This window comes from Centropristis striata, chromosome 7 (genome assembly GCF_030273125.1).
Source record: "Centropristis striata isolate RG_2023a ecotype Rhode Island chromosome 7, C.striata_1.0, whole genome shotgun sequence".
Classification (NCBI taxonomy): domain Eukaryota; kingdom Metazoa; phylum Chordata; class Actinopteri; order Perciformes; family Serranidae; genus Centropristis; species Centropristis striata.
In genome coordinates, this window is record NC_081523.1 from 31,521,940 (window position 1) to 31,546,629 (window position 24,690).

General features: G+C 39.3%; 1 protein-coding gene across 1 annotated transcript in view; it reads right to left on the bottom strand.

Moving 5' to 3' along the window:
• Window positions 1–20,631, bottom strand: part of si:ch211-158d24.2 (multiple epidermal growth factor-like domains protein 9) — a 33,554-nt gene extending 12,923 nt beyond the window's left edge. The window contains exons 1-3 of the mRNA XM_059337514.1: window positions 19,928–20,631; window positions 15,280–15,484; window positions 3,614–3,753 (exon numbers count right to left, since the gene is read on the bottom strand). Of these exons, the coding sequence (XP_059193497.1) occupies window positions 3,614–3,753; window positions 15,280–15,484; window positions 19,928–20,498 (916 nt within the window). The 5' untranslated portion in view covers window positions 20,499–20,631. The remainder of the gene's footprint in view (window positions 1–3,613; window positions 3,754–15,279; window positions 15,485–19,927) is intronic.
• Window positions 20,632–24,690: the final 4,059 nt, after the last annotated feature.

The window sequence follows — 24,690 nt, forward strand, 5'->3', positions numbered from 1 at the left end:
GTTGGACTTACTGAATTCACAGCATAGCACAAAATCACATATCAGGTCTTATCAGGTTTTGTTCTATATATCACTACATGTTGCTGTGTTTTATCAATTACATGACACAGGAAAATAATCTCAACATTAGGGTTTTCCAAGAAAGTACTGGTATAGAAGTAGAAAGAAACTTGTGACCAACCAATCCACATTATATCCACATTTTAGAGGACAATCAGTGGACTGGATCAGATTTTTAAAGGCAGCCGACTCCTGATCAAACGTTTCTGTGCACTCCCTAAATGCATTTCCTGCTCATATTATTCCAAAGGTTCTTTTACCCTTTGAATGATGTTTTTTATCAAGAAAGCATGCTCAGACTTTTACAAATGGAGTACAGCAGAAAAAATATGTAAAGAATTAAAACATAAAAAACAAACTAACACAAAGACAGACATTTCTTTCAGTCAGAGTTCACAACAAAGTCAGAGAAAAAGAGACAGAGAAAAGAAAGGGAATGCTATTGGTCGGTTAACTGATCATTGTGCTTTCCATGAGAATGGTAGCATGAATACATTAGAAGTGCTGTTTCAGTTTTAATAAAATGATTTAAAATGACATTAAGGTTCCTTGATAACGGCAATGCCCTTTATGTGTGTTTTAATTTTGGTATATTTTAAGAGAATACAAACAATAAATAAAGATCTAGATTAAGTTATTATTTCAGACATGCGGAGGAGTTGAAAGTATTTTTTAGGCCTACTCTTGTCTGCAAATCTTCTCTCTGAATAAGATCGGACAGCCTGTATATTACCTGAGAGGTGGGATTCAGGGAAAAAATGGATCTACAACTCACCCACTACAAACGCTGTTTTGAAAGTAAATGTTTGTGCGTTCAAGGACACAGAAATCTGAGACTAAAGGGTCAGACTTAGTTCTGGCTTCATATATCACACTAAATTAGCATGGTCACACAGCTTTTTCCAAATTGCCTTGCAATACTGACTTGTGATGATATTTTTATTTTTATATTCAACATTAAACAAGATCAAGACTGTTTGGTGTCCTAGTTTTATTGACAGTAAGTTGTTGTACTTATTATGTTTGCTTTTATTTCAATACTTACATAATAACACCATATTTTCCCACAATTAAGTGAATCATTGTTATTATTTGAAATATTTTGCTGTTTGTAGTTTAGCCTGCATCTGTGGTTGAGTTATTGTGCCTCCATGATCACAGACAGAGGTAGTGTGGACATGACTAAACATGTCCACAGGCTGCCTACTCTCTATATCTTTGGGTAACAGTGGTTTCAACCACCAGCCTTGGAAAAGTCTGCAGGCTCCTTCCAACCATGCATTAACCTAGTGTCAGCAGAAGACAGCTAATAAGTTAATTCAGCTGCTGAGAGGTGACTGAGTCACTGCAGCAGCCCCTACATATTACAGGTTCAGTTGTTGGTTGAAGATGGGTTTGGCCTGGAGAAAAGTGCATCCTTACACCAAATTGCAGACATGTGACGCGAAATAACAGTTTTCACAGAAGATTTGATGATAAGTTATGGGTCTACTGAGAGTAATTAGACCTAATTAAAGTTTAACGTTTTTGAAGCAATATGGATTTGCAGTCCAAGTATCCCAAAAACGTTTTAATCATGTGCACTCAAGGTTCAACGAGAAATTTTATTTCATAAAATGAGTGTTTTTGTAAAAAAATGTTCTTGATGATAAACTGTTTTTTTCTGAACTTTTAATTCAGACTTATTTAAGTGGTAAACAATGGGTCACTGTGGCAACAATCTGCCTCTGTCTTGTTGGAAATGATGAGTCTAATGTTTGTTTATCTAAGGTTTGTCTAAGGTCCAAAGTGTTTGAGATACTGTGTCAGTTGCATTTGCATAATGTGTTCTTGTGTAAGTGGGGGGAGACCAGCGTCTGTATTTAAAGAGAGCTGTATAACCTGAACTGTGTTAATCCAAAGCACTGTGAACACTGAGCCCAGGCAAGGCTTCAGCACTCCATCTGCCCCTGCTTTATAATAGCAAGACATGTGGCCTGTCTCCCCCACCTTCCCCCTTCCTGTCACTAGCTGGATGTTCGGTTTTAAACCCAGATGGCTGAAAGGTGAGCAGCAATCCTCCGACGTGTGATCACAGCTAAAGGAGGAGGATAACTCCACCTTCAATCACGTAAATTACACTGAAACTGGGTTTGTGATATCCTACATTTTTAACTTCTTACAGAGAGTAGGCTTCGGTTTTACCACCTTTCCTGGTCTCCTTAAGTTCCTTCTTACCAACTTAATTTTAAACGTCTGTTGTGGTTCCACAGTAAATATTTACTTTAGATAAACTGGAGGGTTTGTGTACTGCCAAAGTGTCCCAGCTCATTATCTTTAGGGTGTAGTACCAAGGTGTTAACTTTCACACAGCTCAAGAGTTAAATTCATGGGGAATAACCACGACCCGGACCCGGATAAGCGGAAGAAAATGGATGGATGGATGAATTAACATTTTATTGGCAAAGATTGGACTGTTAAGCTTCAGTCTTCTCATGCAGAGTCCTCTTGCAAAAGAAGTACAGCTGAATGGAGCAGATACAGCTGCCTCTTTCATTACAGACAGCAATTAATCCGTACTGCCATTGTGGTAGGGCTTTAGAGGGGAAATATAAGCTATTGAGAATCTCAACGATTTCTTGTGTTCGAATGATACAGATTTAGTTAGATGACTGTAAGAACAGGAGTCTTATGAGTCCAATTAAAACAGCAAACACTTACATTCATCTGATACATTTATATTGTAGCATTAACAAGCACACAGCATTAAACCATGTTGCTCATCAAAATGGAGCCATTTTTAACTACTTTATATACTACTGGGCAGTTTAATCTATCACAGTGTTATTTCATTTTGAAAACGGATCACATGTTTTCAGATAAAAGTAGTGTTCTCTGAAAAGTAGTGGAGTAGTATGTAGGTATAAAGTACAAGTACAAGTACAAGTAGGAGTAAATTGTACTTAAATGTTGAGTCAGCAAATATAGAGAAAGACTGTTGATATCTTAATTTGTATATTCACTTTGTGGTACAGCCCTGAGGTTTTATCTATAAATAAATAGAAATATATACACTGTGACACACAGCGAGGACACCATGATTAGTTATTTGTTGATCAGTTATTTGTTGAAATATACAAAAAGTGTATTGGATTAGAAATGCAGACTCCACCTTTAACTTGAGTAAAAGCACTAAGTTACTTTTCACCACTTGTTGTGGAGGTGGTCTCTCGGGATTTAAACCTAGACAGGCACTTTAACCAAGCCACAAAGCCTCACTGACAACTGCCGTTGACAAGCCTAAATGCTAAAAACAAAACAAAAAACAAACAACTGATTTGGGTAACTGAGTTCAAACTGAGGGACTGTATGTGTTTCTTACTGTATCTATGACTTTTTCATTTATTTACTGTTAGTAATCCTGTAAAGCATATTACAGAAAAACATTCTGAAGAGTCACTGCATCAATGGTGACTGGACCAAATATTGTTTATAATAAAAAGTAAATGAGCAGCCTGTCTGTTAGTGAAATGATGCCGTGCATCAGTCGAACAGCAACTCCTCAGCGACTCACCGGACTGTGGATGGCAGTAGTTGGTGTGGTTGTGACACTGGCAGGGCCGGCAGCCAGTGCTGCTGAAGTGGAAGAAACCTGGGTGGCATTCGTCACACTTAGGTCCATCCACTCCCTTCTTGCACACACATATCCCTGAGCTGAAAGAGGCAAAAGACAAAGTCAATAATGTACAAAATACAGTTGCAAAGCAGATTTAATATAATGCTTGATGTCTGGACTGTTGTGGTGATTACACACTGCAGGTTCTCCTATTCAACCGCCTGCTTTCTAAAACTTTGTTCCAGGTATGAATAATGTTGAAGCACCCTGCGTAACTTATATAAATATTACAGTTCTTAGTCACCTAGATTGATTATGTTGCTTTTTCCACTAATATGTTTGTCATGTTTTGTTTTAAGACTGTCAAGCAGCACGCTGCACAAAAACGGTATCCCCCTTTGTGTTTCTTTAATATGTCCTTTCGCCTGTACCTGAGGGATCAGTTTATCAAATAGGTTGCCTTTATTTGCTGAACTAGTTTAGAGATGTTTATCCCTGAGATTCCTGCTGCCACCCAGACACAACAAATGTACTATGTGCTGATCAAAGCCTTGAACAATTACATCTGAAAAAGTACTGTGTTTCCAAAAGCAACGTTGCAAAGTTACATGTATATGAAAATACACTAACCCTGCTGTGCAGTTTTCACTGGAAGTCATTTGTAAGGAGGAAATATAGCCCATAAACCAAAGTACGCATTTTGAAAAAAATCAGAGAGCTGTTTGAAGACCAAAGTGGAAATACATGAAAGAAGGAGCCAGACAGTCATGATGTTGAAAAGGTGTAAATGCATCTGCCTCTCCAAAATAAATAAAATATGTGATATTTACTTAGTAAGTAATCACAGAGTTACTCACACTACATGTTAACAATAGTCTCACAATACAGTGACACTCGATACATAGCAAGACAATCATCTACACTGCTTCACAATATCTGTGTAACTGAAGAAGAGTATATATACCCGGAAAAAGGCAAAAAAAGCACAAGTTATGTATTTCTTTTTATATACACACACACACACACACACACACACACACACGCACGCACGCTCGTTAATGTCCACGTGTCCCATCATCTCATCACAAGATTGCCAATCCATGGAGGTTCTGACCAATCGGCATACCGGCCTTTAGGTGTGTGTGACAACACAGAGAGTCAAATGTTTATTCTAAACAACAATATCAGCTGCTCCTCGAGAGGTTAGCATAGATGCTGCCCTAGCATCCGTTTTATCAGAAGTGGAGAGTATTTCTTCATTAAAAAAGAACAGAGAACAGCACTGAAAGCTTTTGCTCCTCTCTGCAGTGGTTTCAGCACAGATCGTGTGTGACAGTGACAGACAGATGGTTCCTCCAGCAGGTATTTTTTTTCTTCTGCCCTTTTCCAAACAATTTCCAATTACAGCTTCTCTGATACCATCTGGCAGTGTCAGATGAGCAGAACAGTTGTAAACAGCTGTTTACAGAAGGGATAGTTCTCATTTGATAAGTCATGAAGTAGGGACTCCAGCAATCAGATTGGCCTGCATGTTATTATAAAAAAATATTGATATTTGGCCCCAGTGTTTCGGTTGAAGGAAGAAATATGATATATACCTTTTTAAATGTTTACTTGTTTCAATTTAAACTATGTAAGTAAGCAATGTGTGGAATTGCTCCTATAGAAACGGCAGCTGAATGACACAGAGAATGCTCTGAAATCAACCATCTGTCCCCCTGTGACATTAAAGCGACAGGAAGAAGCAGCTTCAGTGATTCTCATTAGCGGCTCCAGTGATTTCAACACACATTGGTAGAGAAGCCTTTTATTGGCTTCATATATTTTAAATAACAGTGTGGTCAGCTGAGAAAATCTCAGTACATTATACTACCAAGAAATATCCAGCAAAGTTAAATCCAATTACATTTGAGCTCTTCAGCTATAGAACACTCATAAATAACTTGTGTTATGTTAATGTGTCTTTTTCAGTTTGGATCTGCAACTCACCGTCCTGTGTAGCGGACTGCTCGATACATGCTCATTTATACATGAGGAAACAGAGTGGCAGTGGGAGAAATCAGCCATGGCTCTCTGATCCCACACACACTCAAGGTAATATCCTTAGAAAGTTCAACGTTAAGTCAAGCCTGAGCAAGCCTCAAACCCAGACAATGGACTCAGAAACATAATCTGAGGACAATAACTTCAAAACAATTGAAGTAAATTAAGAGTGACCGGGAGCACTTTCCATGAGCCTGTGCGTGGGTCTTCATACAATCCAGGCTTTGTTAAAACAACTGCACTTACACAATACAAATGAAGAGGCCTACAGCGATGCTTAGTCGGCCGTGGGCACACACACACACACACACACACACACACACACACACACAACAATAACAACAAATATCCACATGCGGCATCATGACCCTAATGCAGTGAAGTCAGAGAGGATCCACGGTTGATCAGTTCAGCAATATTCACCACGTCTTTGCTTATTCTCTCTTCACAAAAACCTTATTCAAACACCTCCAATAGTATCATGCCAAATGATGCAACAACCTCAAACAATTTAAACATAATTAAAACATTAAGAAATAACTCATGTATACATATATATATATTGCATTGATGCAATGAAGAGAGCAACCTCTGGGAGTTGTCCTTGCCCTTTTTGTCTTTGCCGGTGACCGACATCAACTTATTCATGATTAATGAACTATTCTACAGTTTAAAATCCTTTAACTAGAAAATGATATTCCCATTAAAGCCAATGGAATTATATTTATGGTATAGAACATTTTCATTTCTGTTTGCCGCTTTTAGTAACATTCTAGCTGCTTGTCGCTGTTTGTTGCTCTGTGTGCACTTCAAAACCCAACAGGAACAGTACTGGTTTATGCCAAATGGGTGGAGTTTCTCCAACATTTAAATTCACTTTGCTTGTGCTGACCTGCATTGAGGGCTTGTGCGTAAAAAAAACTAAGTACCTTGTGTGCCAGACAGTATCCTAAGCACATGGCCTGGCATGGCTACAAGCAGCTACTGCTCTGCAAGAATGATAGTTGCATACAGCATTATTGACAGTGATACTGTCGATAAGGTTTAATTTTTATTAGTACCTGCTGGTACAACTGACCCATTTCAACACATTAAACCTCAATGCCAGTTATCAGTTAACAACATGGATAAAATCCCCCATCACAGAAAACATATTTTCTAATTTGTATAAAGATAAAAATATAATGATAATGTAAATTATTAATCAATCATGAAAACGTTGATTGATATAATCTAATCAGACAGGAGTGTCTAGTTTCGGCAAAAACAGCTAATCAAATGTTTGACAAATCATGGTACTTCCGTACATTTACGCAAAAATCATCCTAAATCCAATGTGACCATAAAGAAGTCCTCCTCAATGGCCTCATAAAACCATTATATTTATAAGATATTATAGAGCTAAATGGCACAGCTTAAACAGTATGCCAAAATGTGACAGGTGACTAATCTTTATATTCTGACACTATAATTTAGAAACTGTTATGATTTTTAATGTAATTCTTCAGACAAAAATTCAGAAAAACCTCTAGTTCCAGATTCCCAGTATTAAGGGTTTGCTGAAGTTCTTTCTTATGTGACGGGAAACTGAATGTCTTTGGGTTTTCAGACATCACATTGCCTTTTGGGAAATTATGAGGAATTATGTTTTGTCTCATTAATAAATGAATTGAGAAAATGATTGAGAGACTAAAGAACGAAAAATATGAAGTCACTTTTTTGTCATTGCATATCATCAGACGATAAAAATTCAATGCACAGTAAAACCTCATGTGCACAGTTTTTCCAGACTGCGATGCTAATGCTCCCTTGCCTTTGATTGATCGGTTTTCATGCAAAATGGAACTTAGATTCATTTGATTGCACATAACTATTTTATTTATAACGGCATAATTTTCAGTCCTACCTATGCAGCCACTATAAAACAAATAAGAAAATTAAGACTGGTAATGAAAGGGTTTTCCCAATAGGTTAGCTGTAATATAACAATTATTTAATATTATAATGAGAATGGAAAAAACCCAATGTGATGTGAATCACTTGGGCGATGCAAGAAATGAGCATACATGAAATAAATCATGCTTGAAGAGTTAATGCAGCACCACGCTGTTCACTGCTCTGACTGGCTGGCAGTCAGACGGTGACCTGTGGCAATGCAGCACAATCTGTCATCTGTGATTTTGCCGGAGCCTTCATCTTAGACTGAGCAGCTGAAAAATAACAATGTCACTTTTAAGAAGTTTGTCATCCAATATGTAGCCTGCAGACCCATCAGATCCACTGCTGCCCTAGCAGAGAGAGGACAGATCATTATCTTGGATGTACACAGATGAGGCTTGTGATATAAAGGAACATTCTCCCTCAGTGATGAGTAATCCTAGTGTTAATTTGTGCCGTCTTGGCCAGGAGGAGGGGGTTGTTATTGTTTTGGTGTGATTTCATTGCACTGGCCCAGCCGCTGTGCGTCAGATCTGCATGTTAAGTAGGTCAGTATTACATGGGCGACAAAGCTTAACCCCATTCTGCGGCTGCTGCAGCAGCGTAGGCCATTGGCTTTAATGTGGCGGATAAGAGCAGACTGTTGAAAACATTCTCTCTGCAACAGGGATGTGATCACCAGTTTAATTACCAAGAGGTGAATGGTTGGCAGAAATAAACAGGCAACTACACTAAGCAGGTTTGGTTGCATTGCTTGGTTTGCAGCCAAATCACAGGCCTGTCTCATGTTAGGCCGACGTCATCAACACAAGCGTGGACGTGCCCACATATTTGGGAGTGAAATCATTTCAGACGAAAGGTTACAACATTCCAAGTTGTGCAGTCAAAGGTGGAATGTCGAGTGTTTAATAGCTTGTATAGGTCGAACGTAACCATGTTTGAGAAATGTAGATGTTTAAATGGCAAACACTCGTTAGATTTTGAAACATTTAACTGGAGAAACTACAATAATGTTAGATTGGGCATTTCCCTAAATTATCCAGTCCAACAGTTTTGAAATAGGTTTGTTTAACATTTCTGTGGAAATGTACTGAAGTATTAAAAAACAAAAATATCTGTCTGTTTCATCTCTCTGCATTCAGTCCAAGCACAAAGCCTGTAGGCAATGGGGGACTGCTAACTCCAATGGAAAAAAAACCTTAAACCTGTTACACGTTGTATCTTGTCAATGTGCTAGTCACAAATCCATTGAAGAGCCAGTTGAGTTATGTCGACAGTAGAATTACAACAGAGCTGAAATCCAGCAACTCTTCTGTGTGTATAGAAAGCTAGAGATGTCACAGAGCAGTCACTGGTCAACAAACAGATCCAGTGCTAATTGCTTCTAAAACAACAATCTCTATTTATATACATGTTCAACAGATATAATGGATGGAATTTATGCCCAAAAATGGATACAATGTGCAAATATGAAATTTGGCAGCTGTTGAAAACAATTGAATATTTCACTTTCCGAAGAGCTAGGGATGAAAACTAGGAAGTCACCCTGTTTACAGCCTTCTTGCTAAGTTATCCTGAACACATACTATCAGGGTCTTAGAGCAAACAAACCAATTTCCCAAAATGTCAAACAATTCCTTTAAGGCAGATCGAAAGGCACTATGAGCCCTGTATATCTGTGGATACAGCGAACAACCAGCCACAGCTGGAGCAGTGCAATGAAGTCCTGACTGCAGGTCTCCCGAGTGTGGCCATCAGTCAGGACTCAGACACGTGGCTCTAGCCCTGCAGTCCTGCAGTCCGGTGCTGCTTTCTGATGACAGCAGGATGCTGGGAAAGAGCACACTGCCTGCACCTGATTAGGCAGCATCACATTCTCATCAAATGCATGAATGAAGATGAGTGCTGTTGTTTTAGATTTTGGTTTAAAACTGGAAACTTGTTTTTTGAGCCTGCTTAGGCCGGCTATGTTTGATGCCAAAAGGAATTTTACAGATATTTTAACAGCTGCAAAATGGTGAATTCAGGTGTTTTTTCCCAGTATACATTATAAGCAACTTGATATAAAATGTCTTTATACTTGAAGCACTGCTGCCTAAAAAAGGAGTTAAAGTAAACAATGAAATTAAACATGTTTTGCATTTTATCTTGCAATTAAGCCAGTACTGTTCAGCAAATAAAATTAAAGCAGACACTGTGATCCATGCAGAGTAAAAATATATCGATGGCAATGATGCATTCACTGCAGTGACACATGATGCAAAGGCGGAAACATCTGCACCCCCAATCAATATTTCATTGCAGACTGTGGCGCCTTACATACAGTATTGAAAAAATAAATGCTACAATGCTCACAGGAGCTGACCTAAATATGGCACTGACACAAATGTTATGACAGACAGAAGTGGCTTTAGTCAAATATTGGCATGGCCTAACCCAACAAAGTGAGTAACAGTGTGGGTCTATTTTACATCACATGCCATGTTGAGGAACTGCAGGCAGAAAGCTGCATTGTGTGAACAAACAAGAGGAGGAAATCTCATTAGGATTGCTTAGAACATTGAATAATATATGTAATTTTATTTTCTTCATTCATTCATTCATTCAGTCAGTCAGTCAGTCAAAAGGACAGCCAAATACAACACGTGTATATGTGCCAGTCATGTCTCTTGGCTTTTTGTGAATCAGAAATATCTGAACAACAGTAAATTTTCTAGCATTTCTTTCATATCCCACATCGTTCACACTCAACTTTGTAAAGGAAAAGGTTAAGCAGCACAGGTTTCAATTCACGCAAAAATCATGAGGGCTGCAAGAAATAGATTCTGAACATCACACGGCATTATGTGAATTATCGTTAAAAACAGATATAAGCACAACTACATTTAGCAACAAATGAACACATTTGGATTGAAATGCCCAAAAAACCCATTTAATATATTCTTGTAAAAAAGGTTTGTTTATTAACAACCTGAGGCCTGAAATGAGCTTGCCATCTGAGGACAAAGTAGAGTCCAAATGGAGAGAGGGGGTTTCAGTTTTAAATGAATCAAGTCTGATCCATAGTTTGTGGATATTGAGTGATGTTTACTCAAAATACAACATGTCTTGTGGCTTCTATACTGCTTCTTTCAGAACAAATTGATCTTTCACAGGGTATTTCTACTTTATTATAGTGCTGAATGACTAATCTAAATATTTGCAATAGAGAGAAGGTCTTGCTCTTTGATTCGAAGGAACTGATGCAGAATTCTGACGTTTACATTGATGTTTTATGTAGCTGAAAATAAGTATTCTATTACAGTCAGTCCTTGCTGCTGGAAATATCTCCTTGTGATGTCATGTCATCTATATTTGGCCAAGGACCCAGACAAATGCCCCACCAAACAACAACAGTGGCTAAAAAATGCAAGGAACAATCTTAATAGTGCTACGGATGTGTAGCAGAGTCGGCATCATTTCATACCCAAAGCCATGCATGAATCCAGATCTTTGGTTTTCAAATAAGAGATAGAGCCTTTTTAGAAGAGATGTCTGTCTGGCTTTGAGCTATATATTGTGCTGCAGGTAAGTAATGCTACATCAGACAAAACTGTGGGACAACTGGGTCAAAACAACACTTAATAACAGCTAAACACCTGGTTGTTAGTGTTTTGTGAATAACAAGACAAGGTTGAAACACAGTATGTGACTGGACAGTGTCTGGTAACTGTGCTTAATTGTCTGTAATGTTAATTCCTGGATATTAAATGGTCATCTGTAGTGGTCTCAGTAATATTACTCAGGAGCCCCTTTCATAGTGCGGCCCCACAAATGTCCCGCTATATTGCCGGAAAGGTCTGTGCCGGCTTTTCGCCTTAGGGCGTTCATAGTGATCCTGTGAAGGCGTGATATTCGTATCCTTTCATAGTGCAGTCTGACGTTGCAGAAGAGGTCAAGGAGATGATAGTGACGTGCGAGAGAGCAGCAGCAGTGCTGCACAGTAGCACAGTGCTAATAAGCTTAACAGTTAGCTCTGTAGCAGTACAGTGTGTATGTGCTGCAGCAGTAAGTGTTCAGTTAGCGACCTCCGTTTGCTTACAACAAGCACCGGACACTCAGTGCACAGTTAGCATGCCGGTTTGTTTACTATGGTCTGGTGGACCAATTAAAGAAAAATTGTTAGCCCTATTACTCAAACAAAAACATGGGAAAACAGGGTCGGTCAGCATGCCGGTTTGTTTACCATAAGCGGCGGACGCTGTGCACAGTTATCGACGGCGGCCGCAGTTGTTGTGCAGCTGCTAATTCAATGACTGTCGGACCAAGTGGGAGGTGTGTGTTAGACGTCACACGCAACGTCAAATATTCCGTCTTGCCGGGATAGTGGTCCCTTTTCCAACAGTTCGGTCAACAGTTCGGCCGCGTTCATAGTGGAGGCGGGACGTTACAGAGCCGTAAATGTTGACGCTTATAGTCTACTGACCACTTAACACAGCATAACAACATTCACGCACATTTACGAGACTGCCATGCAAGCTGTCAGTCTGCTCATTAAGGGGTTCAATGTCTTACTCAATGGATCGAGTATTGGGCATTGAACGTTGGACGTTGGTTATACTGCATGACTGTTCTACCTGCTAAACCATGCCGTCCGTAAGACTTTTGGAGTGAAATCATGAAAGTACATGGTAGGATTTTTGGAATAACATGACATACTTTTGGCCATGAGATCGAGACGGGAGATCCAGGCCGGAAATAAAAAGTATCCTATATTAAAGATATGTCCAACATTTTTGTTACTATCCACAGCAACCATTTGCCACTTTTTTCAACTGTAGAACTTCCATGATGCAACGCATAAGTGCCGCAGATCGGCTGTTTTGGTCCGAATCAACCAAAACCAAGTCCCACTCATGGCAGCAATAGCTCTCCGGGTCTGTAGGCATACACAGCAGCACCACCAGGTAGCTTGGGCTCTTTCTTGGGCTTCATCTTGGGTCTAGTTTCCACAGAAATTTCCCTCTCTCTTTGAGCCCGTTCAGTTCGTTCTTCCGTATTTTCCTGTCCATAAAAATATCATTTGTCTCCATACTGAACAGCATTTCATTGTCGCTGTCATAATAATTAATTTTTATTTTTGTTTTATTTGTTGCCCCTTACAAAAAGTAGCCACTGGATTCTGACAAAACAGCCGATCTGCGGTGCTTATGTGTAGGAATACGGGAGTTCTATGGCTGAGAAAAAGTAGTGCCAAATGAACCGGTTGGATAGCAACAATAATCTGTAAACATATCGTTAATATAGTGTACATATAAACAGGTACAACATTTTTAAGGTGGGCATTTGTTTAGATGGTTATTTTAAAGTTTTTTAAAAGGCACGTCTGCAGTCTGTTTCCTGCCTGGAGCGTGTGTTTGGTTCTCCAAACTGGGAACACACAGACCATCATATCCTGCAGGTAATACATCGACTGTGGGTAAGCACCTCATACAATCCTACTTCAAACAATCCGAACTATCCCTTTAAATGTTTTGTGGGCTATTAAAATAATGAAGATTTTAACCAGGTATGATGAGACGTCATGATATACTGACTGCAGGTTTTTTCATTAAGCTGCTCTGCTCAGTGTGTATCTCTCTGGCAGAATGAAGACTGTAAAACTCTGTGTGAAAATTTCTCAAGGTACCAAGATGTTTCTGCAGCTTGTTGGCTCTCCACACATCACTATATCATTGAACTCAATGCAATGTGTAATGCAATTAAAGCAGTGACTGTCTCTATCTCAGCTGGATGGCCCATTACTTAATGGGAAAGATACCTTAAGCAGCAGGCTGGGGGGTAGGAAAGCTGGCTAATCTGTATAACTCACAGTGATAAGCTCCTGAGGGAAGCTAGGCTAGGCTAGCAGGGTTAGCAGTGGCCAGGCTGGGCTCAGACTGTCTGAGAAGGACTGTATTATGTGTGTTACTGTGTGAAAGCTCAAAGCCCTGAAATAACCCTCCTGCCTGCACCTTCACCTACGTCACATTGAACTCAAGACATAGCATTTCAGGTTTCATAAACATTAAAAGGACAATCTGTGTTTCTAGCAAAGGACAACACCTATCAGGATTTAGCTTATGTAAGACTACACCGTGACGTATTTTTCAGAGCAGCATGACAACACAAATCCTCCACACATTGGACACTGACTCAAGCTTTTGAAAAGCAGCAGCATTCCTTTTCATGGTAAGAGGCAGAAAGTACAGCTGCTATTTTTACCACGTTCCTAACCCACACGCAGCTTCTTCTCTAAGTCAGGAGAGGATGCATGGAGGTCTGCCGTGTATTTTCTGGCTTGGAATTTGTGTAGGAAGCATGGTCTGAACATGTAGTATGATGATTCTGCAGGCCTACGGCATTATTATGAACATCCTAACAGAGCAAAGTTGAGCACTAGAACATCTTGTTTCCGTCTTTATAAGACAACAAATACTAATTCACAGCAGACAGTGAGTTTGGGCTTGGCAGGCCACAACACTTTTGCTGCTAAAGATAGTACAACTTTCAAAAGCTGCAGACACTTTGCAGGTACATCACATATCCAGAGACCATGTCTGTACTGCACATATAAAGCACACCGCCAGGTTACAAATGAGAAATACCTGAAAATATTCACCAATGCTCAAAATAAATCTGTCTGAAAAACAGGATTTATTTCCAAGTTTAGATCACAGTGACACAATTAACTGCCTTGTTTTCCCCACTCTCTGCAGAATGCTGTGGTGGGCTGTCAGTCATAAACCTCAGGCCTTGTGTGGCAAACTCACACCAACACTGGCTCATATTTACTAGCTCAGTAAACAATTGGGGTTGTTGTTCATCCAATCATGCACTTGCATGCAAATAAGTCCAGTCACATGCGTTTTTAAGCAAATCAAGTCCAAATTCAACCAATGCCTTGGGTCACCAGCAATATTCCAGGAGCACTCAAAACCAAATTCAGATGGAAAAATTCATGTGTATTTAGCATATTTAGCTACCGTAACCATCTTACAGGCCTAATTCAGCCATGACTATACTTAACCAGAAGCCAATACCTCAGCATAAGAATTTGGTTTCTTTATCTATGCTTGGCTGCCAGTTAGTTTTGTTATCTCCATCCATTCATAGGATTTCTCAGGACCACAGCTAATGCTAGTACGGCTGAAATTGCAGTTCCTCTAATGGCTACTAGATTCTCAAATGCTGGCTTTATTGAAATATATTCAAAGAGCATCAGCTTGCTTCTCAGAAAGTCATTTTTCTCTCGCTGACAAGAGCGTGTTTTGTGTTTAATTTGTCATCAGATTTCAATTACTTAATTATTTAACAATTCATTTTATAAGAGCTTAGACTGTAGGCCAATGATCAAGCTTTAATAGTTTTTGATGCAGCTCCAGTTTACACATTTAGCAGATATAGTGCGACATTAGCATTTATTTGGAGTCATGTTTCATACAATCAACAGAATACAAGTTCAAAATTCACTCGACTTCTAGCTTAACTTCTGAGATGACAACTTTTCAGCCAAACACAGCACACAAACAAAGCATGTCTCCTCAGTACAGTATGTTGACACAACAAATATATTCTTCCATCATGGCTACATTGTGTTAGTTCTAGTGAAAAAGCAGTCTGACCTGTCACAGAGGGGGTTCACTGCACCGTAGGAGTCACAGGCGCAGGGCAGGCAGCCGCTGGTGCCGTTGGTGAAGTATCCCTCCTCACAGTCCTCACACTGCAGACCGCTGTAGCCCGACAGACATGAACACTGACCGGTGCTCTGATCACACTCATCTGGATCCAAAATCCCCTCACCACCACTGCTGCAGTTACAAAGAGCCTCTGGGTGGATGAATGTGGTTGTCAGAGTCAAAGGGAGAAATAAGAAATGGTTAATACTGCATGAGATGTACCAGAAGTGGACAGGTCAGAACAATATATTTACATTTTATTTTACTTCATATTATCTGTGATGTTTATACATACATTCTTTTTTAAATTATATTTTAAAAAAAAAGATATATCATTTTATCTTTTGTATAAAACATGTCTCTCATGCAGACTTGTTTCATGTCTGTTTTGGTAGCATGGCTTCAGAAGCCTTAGAGCCATGACTAGTCATACAAACAATAATACCTTACTCATTTCAAGGAAATCAAAGCAGCCATACAAAATTGTGTTGCAAAATGTTTTTATCATATAGAATGTATATTACTAATATATTTACAAACCCTGTTTAGTAATTATGTACGATAGTGAGGCTGGAGTATTCTCCCAATGGCAACACTGTAACAGGTTGACAGGCAAAAGAATGAAAAAAGTGATACATTTAGCTGCCAACTGCTCCACTATTATAACACAGCTCAGCACTCTTTTCTTATTTGACTTTTGTATAGTTTGTAGTCACACTGGAATAAATACAAGCCTGTATTGAAGCCTGTACAGCTAAATGAACGCTTGACAAATTCAGACAGCATTTCCTCTTTTGTTGTGATTTCCAGGCTGGTTTACCTTTGGCCTTTAAATTTGCACAACAGAAACAATGTTGCACTGTTTGGAAATAGAGAAGTCATTATGCTTCTTCTCAGTACAATATTACACTACCAAATTGAACAAAGTGGCCTTTTGAGTCATGAACCTGCTTTTATATCTTCTACTTAACATGAACAAATTGTAATTTTTCAGTAGGGAAGATTAATGCTTTTAAAAGGACCATACTGGCATCAGATACTGTTTATAGTGTTTGATGTAATGTTGTATATGATGAATTTACTAATCAGAAATATATATTGTTTGACCAATATTATCAGGTGGTATTGGCCCGTCAATCACAGACCCATCGGTATCCTTCAGTATCAGTGTATATAGTTTCCGATATGTAGTGATATAAAAAACATTTTTTACAGAACATATCATGCAGAGAATGAGGCTTGTGGTGATTCAGAAACAGTGTAATATAGCTACAGTTTATTTTATTTCTATTTGTTCTTTATTTAAATGCTCAGCAATTCTCTGAATTAACATTGAGTATTTTTTATTTATTCTTTATTTTCTCTGTTTTCAGAATTTCCTAGAATTGGTTGACATAATAATAATAATGTTCAATAATCTTTAATAAATTATTTTCCTAAGAAAGCAGCCTACTGAGCATCTTTGCTATATTAGTGCAGAACCACATAGATTCAATTCCAATCCCATAATCTGTATATTGGCAATCAGAATTTTTCCCTCTAAAATCAGTATTTGTCTCAAATATGCCATATTGGTTGGGCTCTCTGTCAGTCTACAACCACCGAGTGGGTAAACCTGGTCGACTGAGTCTGGCTATGTTGCCACTAGAGGAGTTACAGTTGAAACTGGGGCGCTTTAAGGAACCAGAGGATATAATGACAGACATGTGCATGACCCCATAGAGTACAGAGTGGCAATCTATTATTCATCTGATCTCAGGTTGGGTGTAGCAAGTGACAACTGAATGCCTGAAAATGTCTCTATTCTGTCCTCAGCTGTTAGACAAAGAAGACAGGCGGAGAAGAGCTGTTGGAGCAAAATAAAAATAAAAATTTCATATACAATATGCACGCAGATTACACTCAATACCTCAGCTAGCAGTAAAATAAAGAGGACTTAAATGTATTCCTGTCCTAGCGTCCCACTCAGATTATGCTCCTCTTCCACAGTTTCTTGGCCTTTTATGTAACTAAGAAAGGCCTATGGTTATGCAAGTGTGGAGAATACTACCAGGCCCTTTGCTTCAGTGACATCCACTGAAGAACTGTCGGCCCAGATCACGCCTGAGAATGTGTGAGACCCAGTAGATGCGTATCACCTCACACAGTGCTTTCAGGCTCCCTCTAGGTGTGGGATAGGGGCCCTGTGGGGTGATCTGTAAAGCCACAACAGGTTGATGTATATTGGACTGGACCTGTGTGTGGTGGAGAGAGAAGGGGGGAAACTGAGGTAGAGTTCACCTCTCGCCTATTTATCTGACTGCTGTAAAGTGGTGTGACAGCATGGCTGGTATTTAGACACGGGCAGCGGCAGGCTGTTCAGAACAAGTCATGTCTCAAAGCTCTTCTCCTGCCCAATTCACTGCTCGCCTGTCTCTGCTGCTACAGAGAAAACAACAGCGGTGGGAGGAGCACCTGCATGGAAACAATTGCTTTACTTTAAATTTAGGTTTGGGCGTCAAACCACATTATCACCTTTCAATAAGTACCAAGAGAGGTTTCAAAGGAAATGAAGCAGGTGAAAACACGCCTTATATCTGTCTGTAAGGCTGCTGCCCTGCCAGAGAATGTATGTAGTTAGCTGGGTGAGGCGTTACCCCAGGTGACGCCTTTGTTGACTTGATATTATCATGCGAGTGGCCTTTCACACCAGAACAATAGAAAGTACTGAGGTTCCTGGAGATACTTTCAATAAGGTATGGTAAAGGTTTTATGTATGTTTTTATTTAGACTTTGGGTTTCAAGTGGACTGCCTAAATACACTAGCTCAATTAATCTACAATACTGACCCAAAATACATAAACATATAGAAGTATGTAGATTGATAGTAGCACTGTAACTAATGGTTATATTTATTATTAATTAACCTGCACCTATTTTCTCGTTTGGTCTACAAAATGTCAGAAAATGGTGGAAAACGGCCATCATAATTTCCTCAAACGCAACGCCTTCATATTGCGTATCACTCCAAAACCCAAGCATAGAGTTAACTGTAACATTACACAAAGAAAAGCAGCAGATATTCCCAACAGAAAAGATGGAAACATTAAATGTTCAAAATTAAATTTAAACAATTAAGCAGAACGACAATTAAATATTACATGTAACTGCTCCGAAGGATGTCTGCACAAAATGAAATACATCATTAAAATCTACTCGCCAGCATCACACGAATTTAAAAATATTCAATTGAACATCTAAATATCTTTAACCAGCCACACAAACACATTCTAAGCCACTGGGTCTAACATGGAGATCAGTCAGTACCCTTGTAATGCTTTTCCTCTTCAACATAGAACCAGAAACTAATCCCCCACCTTTCACTGAAATTGATGCTGACAGTAAGGTAGTACTGAGTGTGGAGAACAAAGGGTCAATATAAAAAACATGACTGGACTGCCCCCCTGATGAGGGGCCAATATGAGTGAGAATATGAAATAAAACAGATTTCATAGGGGTTTTTTTATCTTTAGGCTTGGGGGTATCATGAAATTACAACTAGAACATGGAATTTCCTAGGACGAAAAATAATGGGATATCGATAGAAAATATGGGAAAATAAAGACTTTGCAAACAACATATGAAGCCATTTTAATTGTATATTATGTATATTCCTAGATAGGATGAAAAACGCCACCTCTTGTATATGCTGTTCAGAAAGAATTATTAAGCTCCATCTCCTAGTAGCAACATTTTCTGTGTAAGTGCTGTAAAATCCACACATTTGGCCTCAGCAGCCTTTCCCCAACCATTACAGAACCATTTTGGAAAGGATCCCTCAGCCTGTGCTGCTGTGTTGGCTGTAAAACAACACATCCACATGGATACTGGGATGTGTGAGGTGTGAGAGGAGGGGCTTCACTGTCATTGCTCATTCATGGCTTGGCCTGCCTGGCCATTTTGGTTGAAAGGCCTTGTTCTATGTATGCCATGCAAACAACAATAGAGGGGATGAAGCCGCTATTAGAGCAGATTCTTTAATATCCTTTCAATATCAAAAATGTCTGGTTTAACATTAAAGGATCACGAGTCTGCATGGGTGCTCCGTACACTGACGGATTGGATAAATTGACTGAACAACAGGATAAACCTTGCACCCCCTCATAGCGCCCCTTTCCCAACCCACTGTATGTGCCCTACGCATCCTATAATAAAAGTCCTCTGGAATACAATATTGGCTACACAGCAAAATGTACAATGGACAAATTGTGCATGAATAGTTTTTTTTATGAGATAAAGATTAGGTAATTTCCCAATTATATTAAGGGGTACACCATGCATAAGAGGGGTCTGCCCATTGTTGCAATCTGGTTTATTCGGTCGTTCTCTGCGTCAAAACCTCCGTGCGGCCACCCTGCTTCTCCTGGCAGCCTAAATTAGACATGGACGTCTTTTTCACGGACTCATTTTCTGAACATGAATGTGCTTAAAAAACACGCAGCCCGTCGGTTTTGCAAGGCGTCTTATCAAAAGCTAAAAAGAAAGAAAAAAATCGGAATAACCTTGTTCTCGCTGTTCCTGATAGCCATTTTATTCGATGGTATACGTTACTCACCTTGACTATTCTCTACTGAGGTAACAGATGTGCCAATATTATCTGCTGCCCAGGCATCGTTTGCTGTGCGCTGGGAAACCATGGACACCATGGTCTGCAGCATTTTCTCCGGAGCGAATAGTGATGTTTGTGCATCGGTGGATCTTTTGCGGGCGCCGGCTAATCTGGAAATCGGCGCTGTTATTTGTTCTTTAGCAGCTGAAATTATTCCAGTATCAGGGGCCGTATGCGTATAAATAGTGGTGGTGGTCGGGTCTGTTGTTGGAGGCTGGAAGGTGGTTGCAGTTTTAGAAATAGAGCTAGTGGTGGTGGTGGTCGGGCCAGCAGAAACAATGGCAGGCGACGGTGTGTGTCCGGTAAGAGGCCCGAGAGCTAATCTGCTCCCCGGTAAAGTATGAGGCATGTCGGTGTGGATGGTCTCCCAGGTGTCGGAGGCTGAGCCGGGCTTCCTGGAGATAGGCGACGCATCGTAGGGACTGATGCGAGGTGCTGCTTCAGAAAATCCAATATATACATACAAAATAAATATCAGAGCCGGAGATATGTACATCATTAAGGACGTTAATCTCATATTCAGTTTCAGCTCTCCATGTAAGCCCCAGTAGTGGTCTCTCTCAGACCTTTCCCTGAATGGAAGCGTACTCCACCATTGATGTCCCCGGCGGCGTACGCTGCTGTTTGGTGCCCTATGAACCACAGTCAACACTTCACCTGCTCGACAACCTACCACGGCCGTCCGAGACAGACGGACGCATTAGCCAATAGGAGCCGTGGAGCAAAGCCCGTGGGCGGTCGTTCATTCGCTGGTTGGACAGTCGTTGTAACACCCTATGAGTTACAATTTATTGTAAATTATCAAACGTCCTCACTCCTCTGAAAATAATCTAAACATAACCGGTTTCATGAACATGTTTGGTTACGGTAGTGTGCCCATGCGATACAATTGCGTCGTGTGGTACAGTCGTATATGTAGGCTCCACCTATCAGCCCAGGTATCCTCCTCCATATCGTCACCCAGTTAAAATAATCGCCTAACTCATTTTTTCAAGTTTTGCAGGAAACTATGACTATTGGCATAGTAATAACACTGTGTGTAAATTATGTAACTTAAGAGAGCATTTTTTTAACCTTTGTCACTTAAGCAAGATATGGTAACACTTTATATTGAAGGTGTCTACATAAGTCACACAAGCCTGTCAGAAACATGACATGACAAGTATCATGAGCATTAATGTTACTTCAAAGTGTCATTAATGTTCATGACACATCCCATGTCATGTTTATGACACGCTCATGTCACTCTTGTAGACACCTTCAAAATTGCCTAAGTCACATTTTATTTTGACTTAGGCATAATAAATCCGCTTAAGTCACACACTTGACATAAGCCATTATCTTAAAGGGGTAAAATCACATGATCTGATCAACTGAGGATGTAGGCGATTTTTACCATAGGTGGCTGGTGTCATGAGGCGATGATTTAGGCAAAAAATAATAATTTTGACAAAAAATGTGACGATATGTCATGGAAATGCCCAGTGGTGGCTTGTTGTGGGATTAATGTTTCACATCTGTATCTGTATGGAAGTGTCCTGGAATCAATAATTTAAAGAAGTAGTTCAATCTGATTGTCGGCTCAGTTAAAGGAGTTTATGATTAAGTCATTGCTATATAGTATATATAACACCTTAGAGATTATTTTAACGCTAGACATGGGTGTCTGTAGACCACAACATGCACTTAGTTACTGCACTCCTGTTTGTTTGTTTTTAACTTTGTCTGTGGCGTTTGATGTCATGGTTTCTAACATTTAATTATCGTCTCTGTTTATTCTCCTGCAGTGAGCACAGTGTGTAACTACACCTCTGTTTTGTTCTGAAAGTTTTGTTTTGAAGGTGTTCACCGGAAATATGGTTTGGGCGCGTTGAACATAACGTTTTACACTTTCCTATCAGTGATCCCAATTAAGAAACTGATTAACATTCAGCTCAGAATGTTAGTGTAGCCATGTCTGATTTTATTAAACAAAGTCATTATTTCTTCTATTGTTTTCTTTTTTCTCTCTCAACCCATTGGAGACATTAGTACGGTGGCCCCGTAGTAGTTACCTGGTTACATTAATCTGATTAAATTCTGCTTTTATTCTATGTTGCTTGTGAATTCTGATCTGTATTAGGCTATTTCCCAAAGTTCAATGGCTCAGTGGTTTCAAGGTTCAAACAAACATAGAGAAAGAAAATGGGCTATCTCAGATTATTTGTCTAGTAATGACAATAACTGGTCATTAACACATTTCAGTGACTTCTTCCAATATTTCAGAAATGGTAAAGTGTTACAGTATCTGCTTTTATGCATTAAAAACAACACAGTATTGAAACAATGTCAAAGTTTCGGTTTTCAACACAAATCCTAAACTTGACTATCTTCACTGTCAAGGATGACAACTCAAAAGTACCTGAGCCAGCTTTACATATATTACTCCAAAAGACTGCAATGATTCACAACAGAAAAACACGTTCTAAAGTTTCAACTTTGTTTTCACAAAATACCGTTATTTACATCAACAATAAATCTATACCTTGAGAATTTGTTCATTTATTTTGAAATTTACTTCTTTAACCTTAGGAAAAAGTTTTCTTCTGCTTTTCCTCTTCAGCTTCAAATTCCTTGAGAACACGTTTTCTTCTTATTGGGTTTCATACATATATTTTTTAAATAAATGTTTCTAAAGTTGTTGGTACACTTATTTTCACAAAAGTCAAGTTCCTTGATCCAAAGCTGCCTCGGCCCAGTACATTGGGCTTGGTTTTTGATGATGATGTACACAGATTTATTACTGATCAATATGTATCTGTTATTCAAAAATTTAGGAAGGTCTTGCTGACGGAAAGCAGACATTTCAACTGGTAATCAGTTACAATCCAAATCACAGCATAGTTGAAAATCACATTGGGGATAATAAACCAAATAAAAAAAGAGATTGTTCCTATTAAAAGATTATCAAGACACCATTCATGATATCAAAATAGATTGCTCGGACATCTTCATAGATTTTAACAATGCCATTCCTTATGTACTGACATTTGTTTCTCCATATGAATTTAAAATGACCATTATTTATTAACTTAATAATTCTTGTTGATATGGGTGAAGAGCAGGCTGGGTAAATAAGTCTGGATAAACTATTCCTTTTGATAATAAAACTCTCCAGAAGATTGTGATATTTCTTTGTAGGCACCTGGCTAAAATAGACTCACACTTGGCTTTTCTTATTTTCTTGTCTTTTATTATTGTTCATTCTCTTCTTGTCAGAAGATGTTTTACCTTTGGAAACAACAATCCCCAGGGCAGGTGATGTGAGGGATAATCTAGATACACATATCTAAATTAATTGTAGTCTATGGGGCCTAATTATAGTATATTGTACTTTCTTTAAACAGACAAACTTTATAATATTTATTGTTGGAAGAAAATATGTAATATCGTCGTCACCCTGTTAAAATAATGGCCTAAGTCATTTTTTGTCAAAATTGTTTTTTTTTGCCTAAATCATCTCCACATGACGCCGGCCACCTATGGTAAAATCGTCTACATCCTCAGTTGATCAGATCATGTGATTGGGAGATCGTTTAGTTATCAGTTTAGTTTATCAATGTTTTATTGTTGAAACTAATATTGGTAACACTTTACTCTAAGGTGTCTACATAAAAGTGACATGAGTGTGTCATAAACATGACATGGGATGTGTCATGAACATTAATGACACTTTGAAGTAACATTAATGCTCATGATAGGCCTACTTGTCATGTCATGTTTCTGACAGGCTTGTGTGACTGTTATGTAGACACCTTCAAAATAAAGTGTTACCATATCTTGCTTAACCCTCCTGTCGTCCTTCCGGGTCAAATTGACCCAATCTGTTTTGACTATTCCTTCTTTCCTCCCTCCTCCTGCCTTCCTCTCTTCTTTCCTCCTTCCTTCCTTCTTTCCTTCCTCCTCTATCCTCCTTCCTTCTTTCCTTCCCTCGCCCTCCTTTCTTTCTTTCCTTCTTTTCCTCCCTCCTTCCCTTCTTTTCTTTCCTCCTTCCGCTATCTCCTTTACTTTCTCTCTTCTTTCCTTCCTCCTGATTTCCTCTCCTTTCCTCCTTCCTTCCTTCTTTCATCCCTCCCACCTCCATTCCTTCCTCTATCCTCCTTCCTTCTTCCCTTTCCTTCCCTCCTTCCTTCCTTTCTTTCTTTCTTTCCTCCTTCCTTTCTGCCCTCTTTCCTTCCTTCCTCCCACCTTTCTGCCCTCTTTCCTTCCTGCCTCCCTCCTTTTCTCCCTCCTTCCTTCTTTCTTTCTTTCCTTCCTCCTTCCTTCCTTCCTTTCTGCCCTCTTTCCTTCCTGCCTCCCTCCTTTTCTCCCCCCTTCTTTATTTTTTCCTTCCTTTCTTCTCCCCCTCCCCTTTCTTTCCTCCATCCTCCTTCCTTTCTCTCTCCTTTCCATTCTTTCTCCTTTTCCTCCTCTCTTCTTTCCTTCCTCTATCCTTCTTTCTTCCCTTCCTTCCTTCTTTCCTCCATCCTTTTTTACTTCCCTTTGCGTCCTCCCTCTTCTTCCTTCCTTGACCCGAGGACAACAGGAGGGTTAAGTCACAAAGGCATGTTCAAAAAATGGCATAAGTCATTTATTTCTCTTAAGTTACATAATTTACACACAGTGCTATTGTTACATTATTTTGAGTGCGATGATCAATAAATGCCATATGTTACACTTTTGGTGAAGTT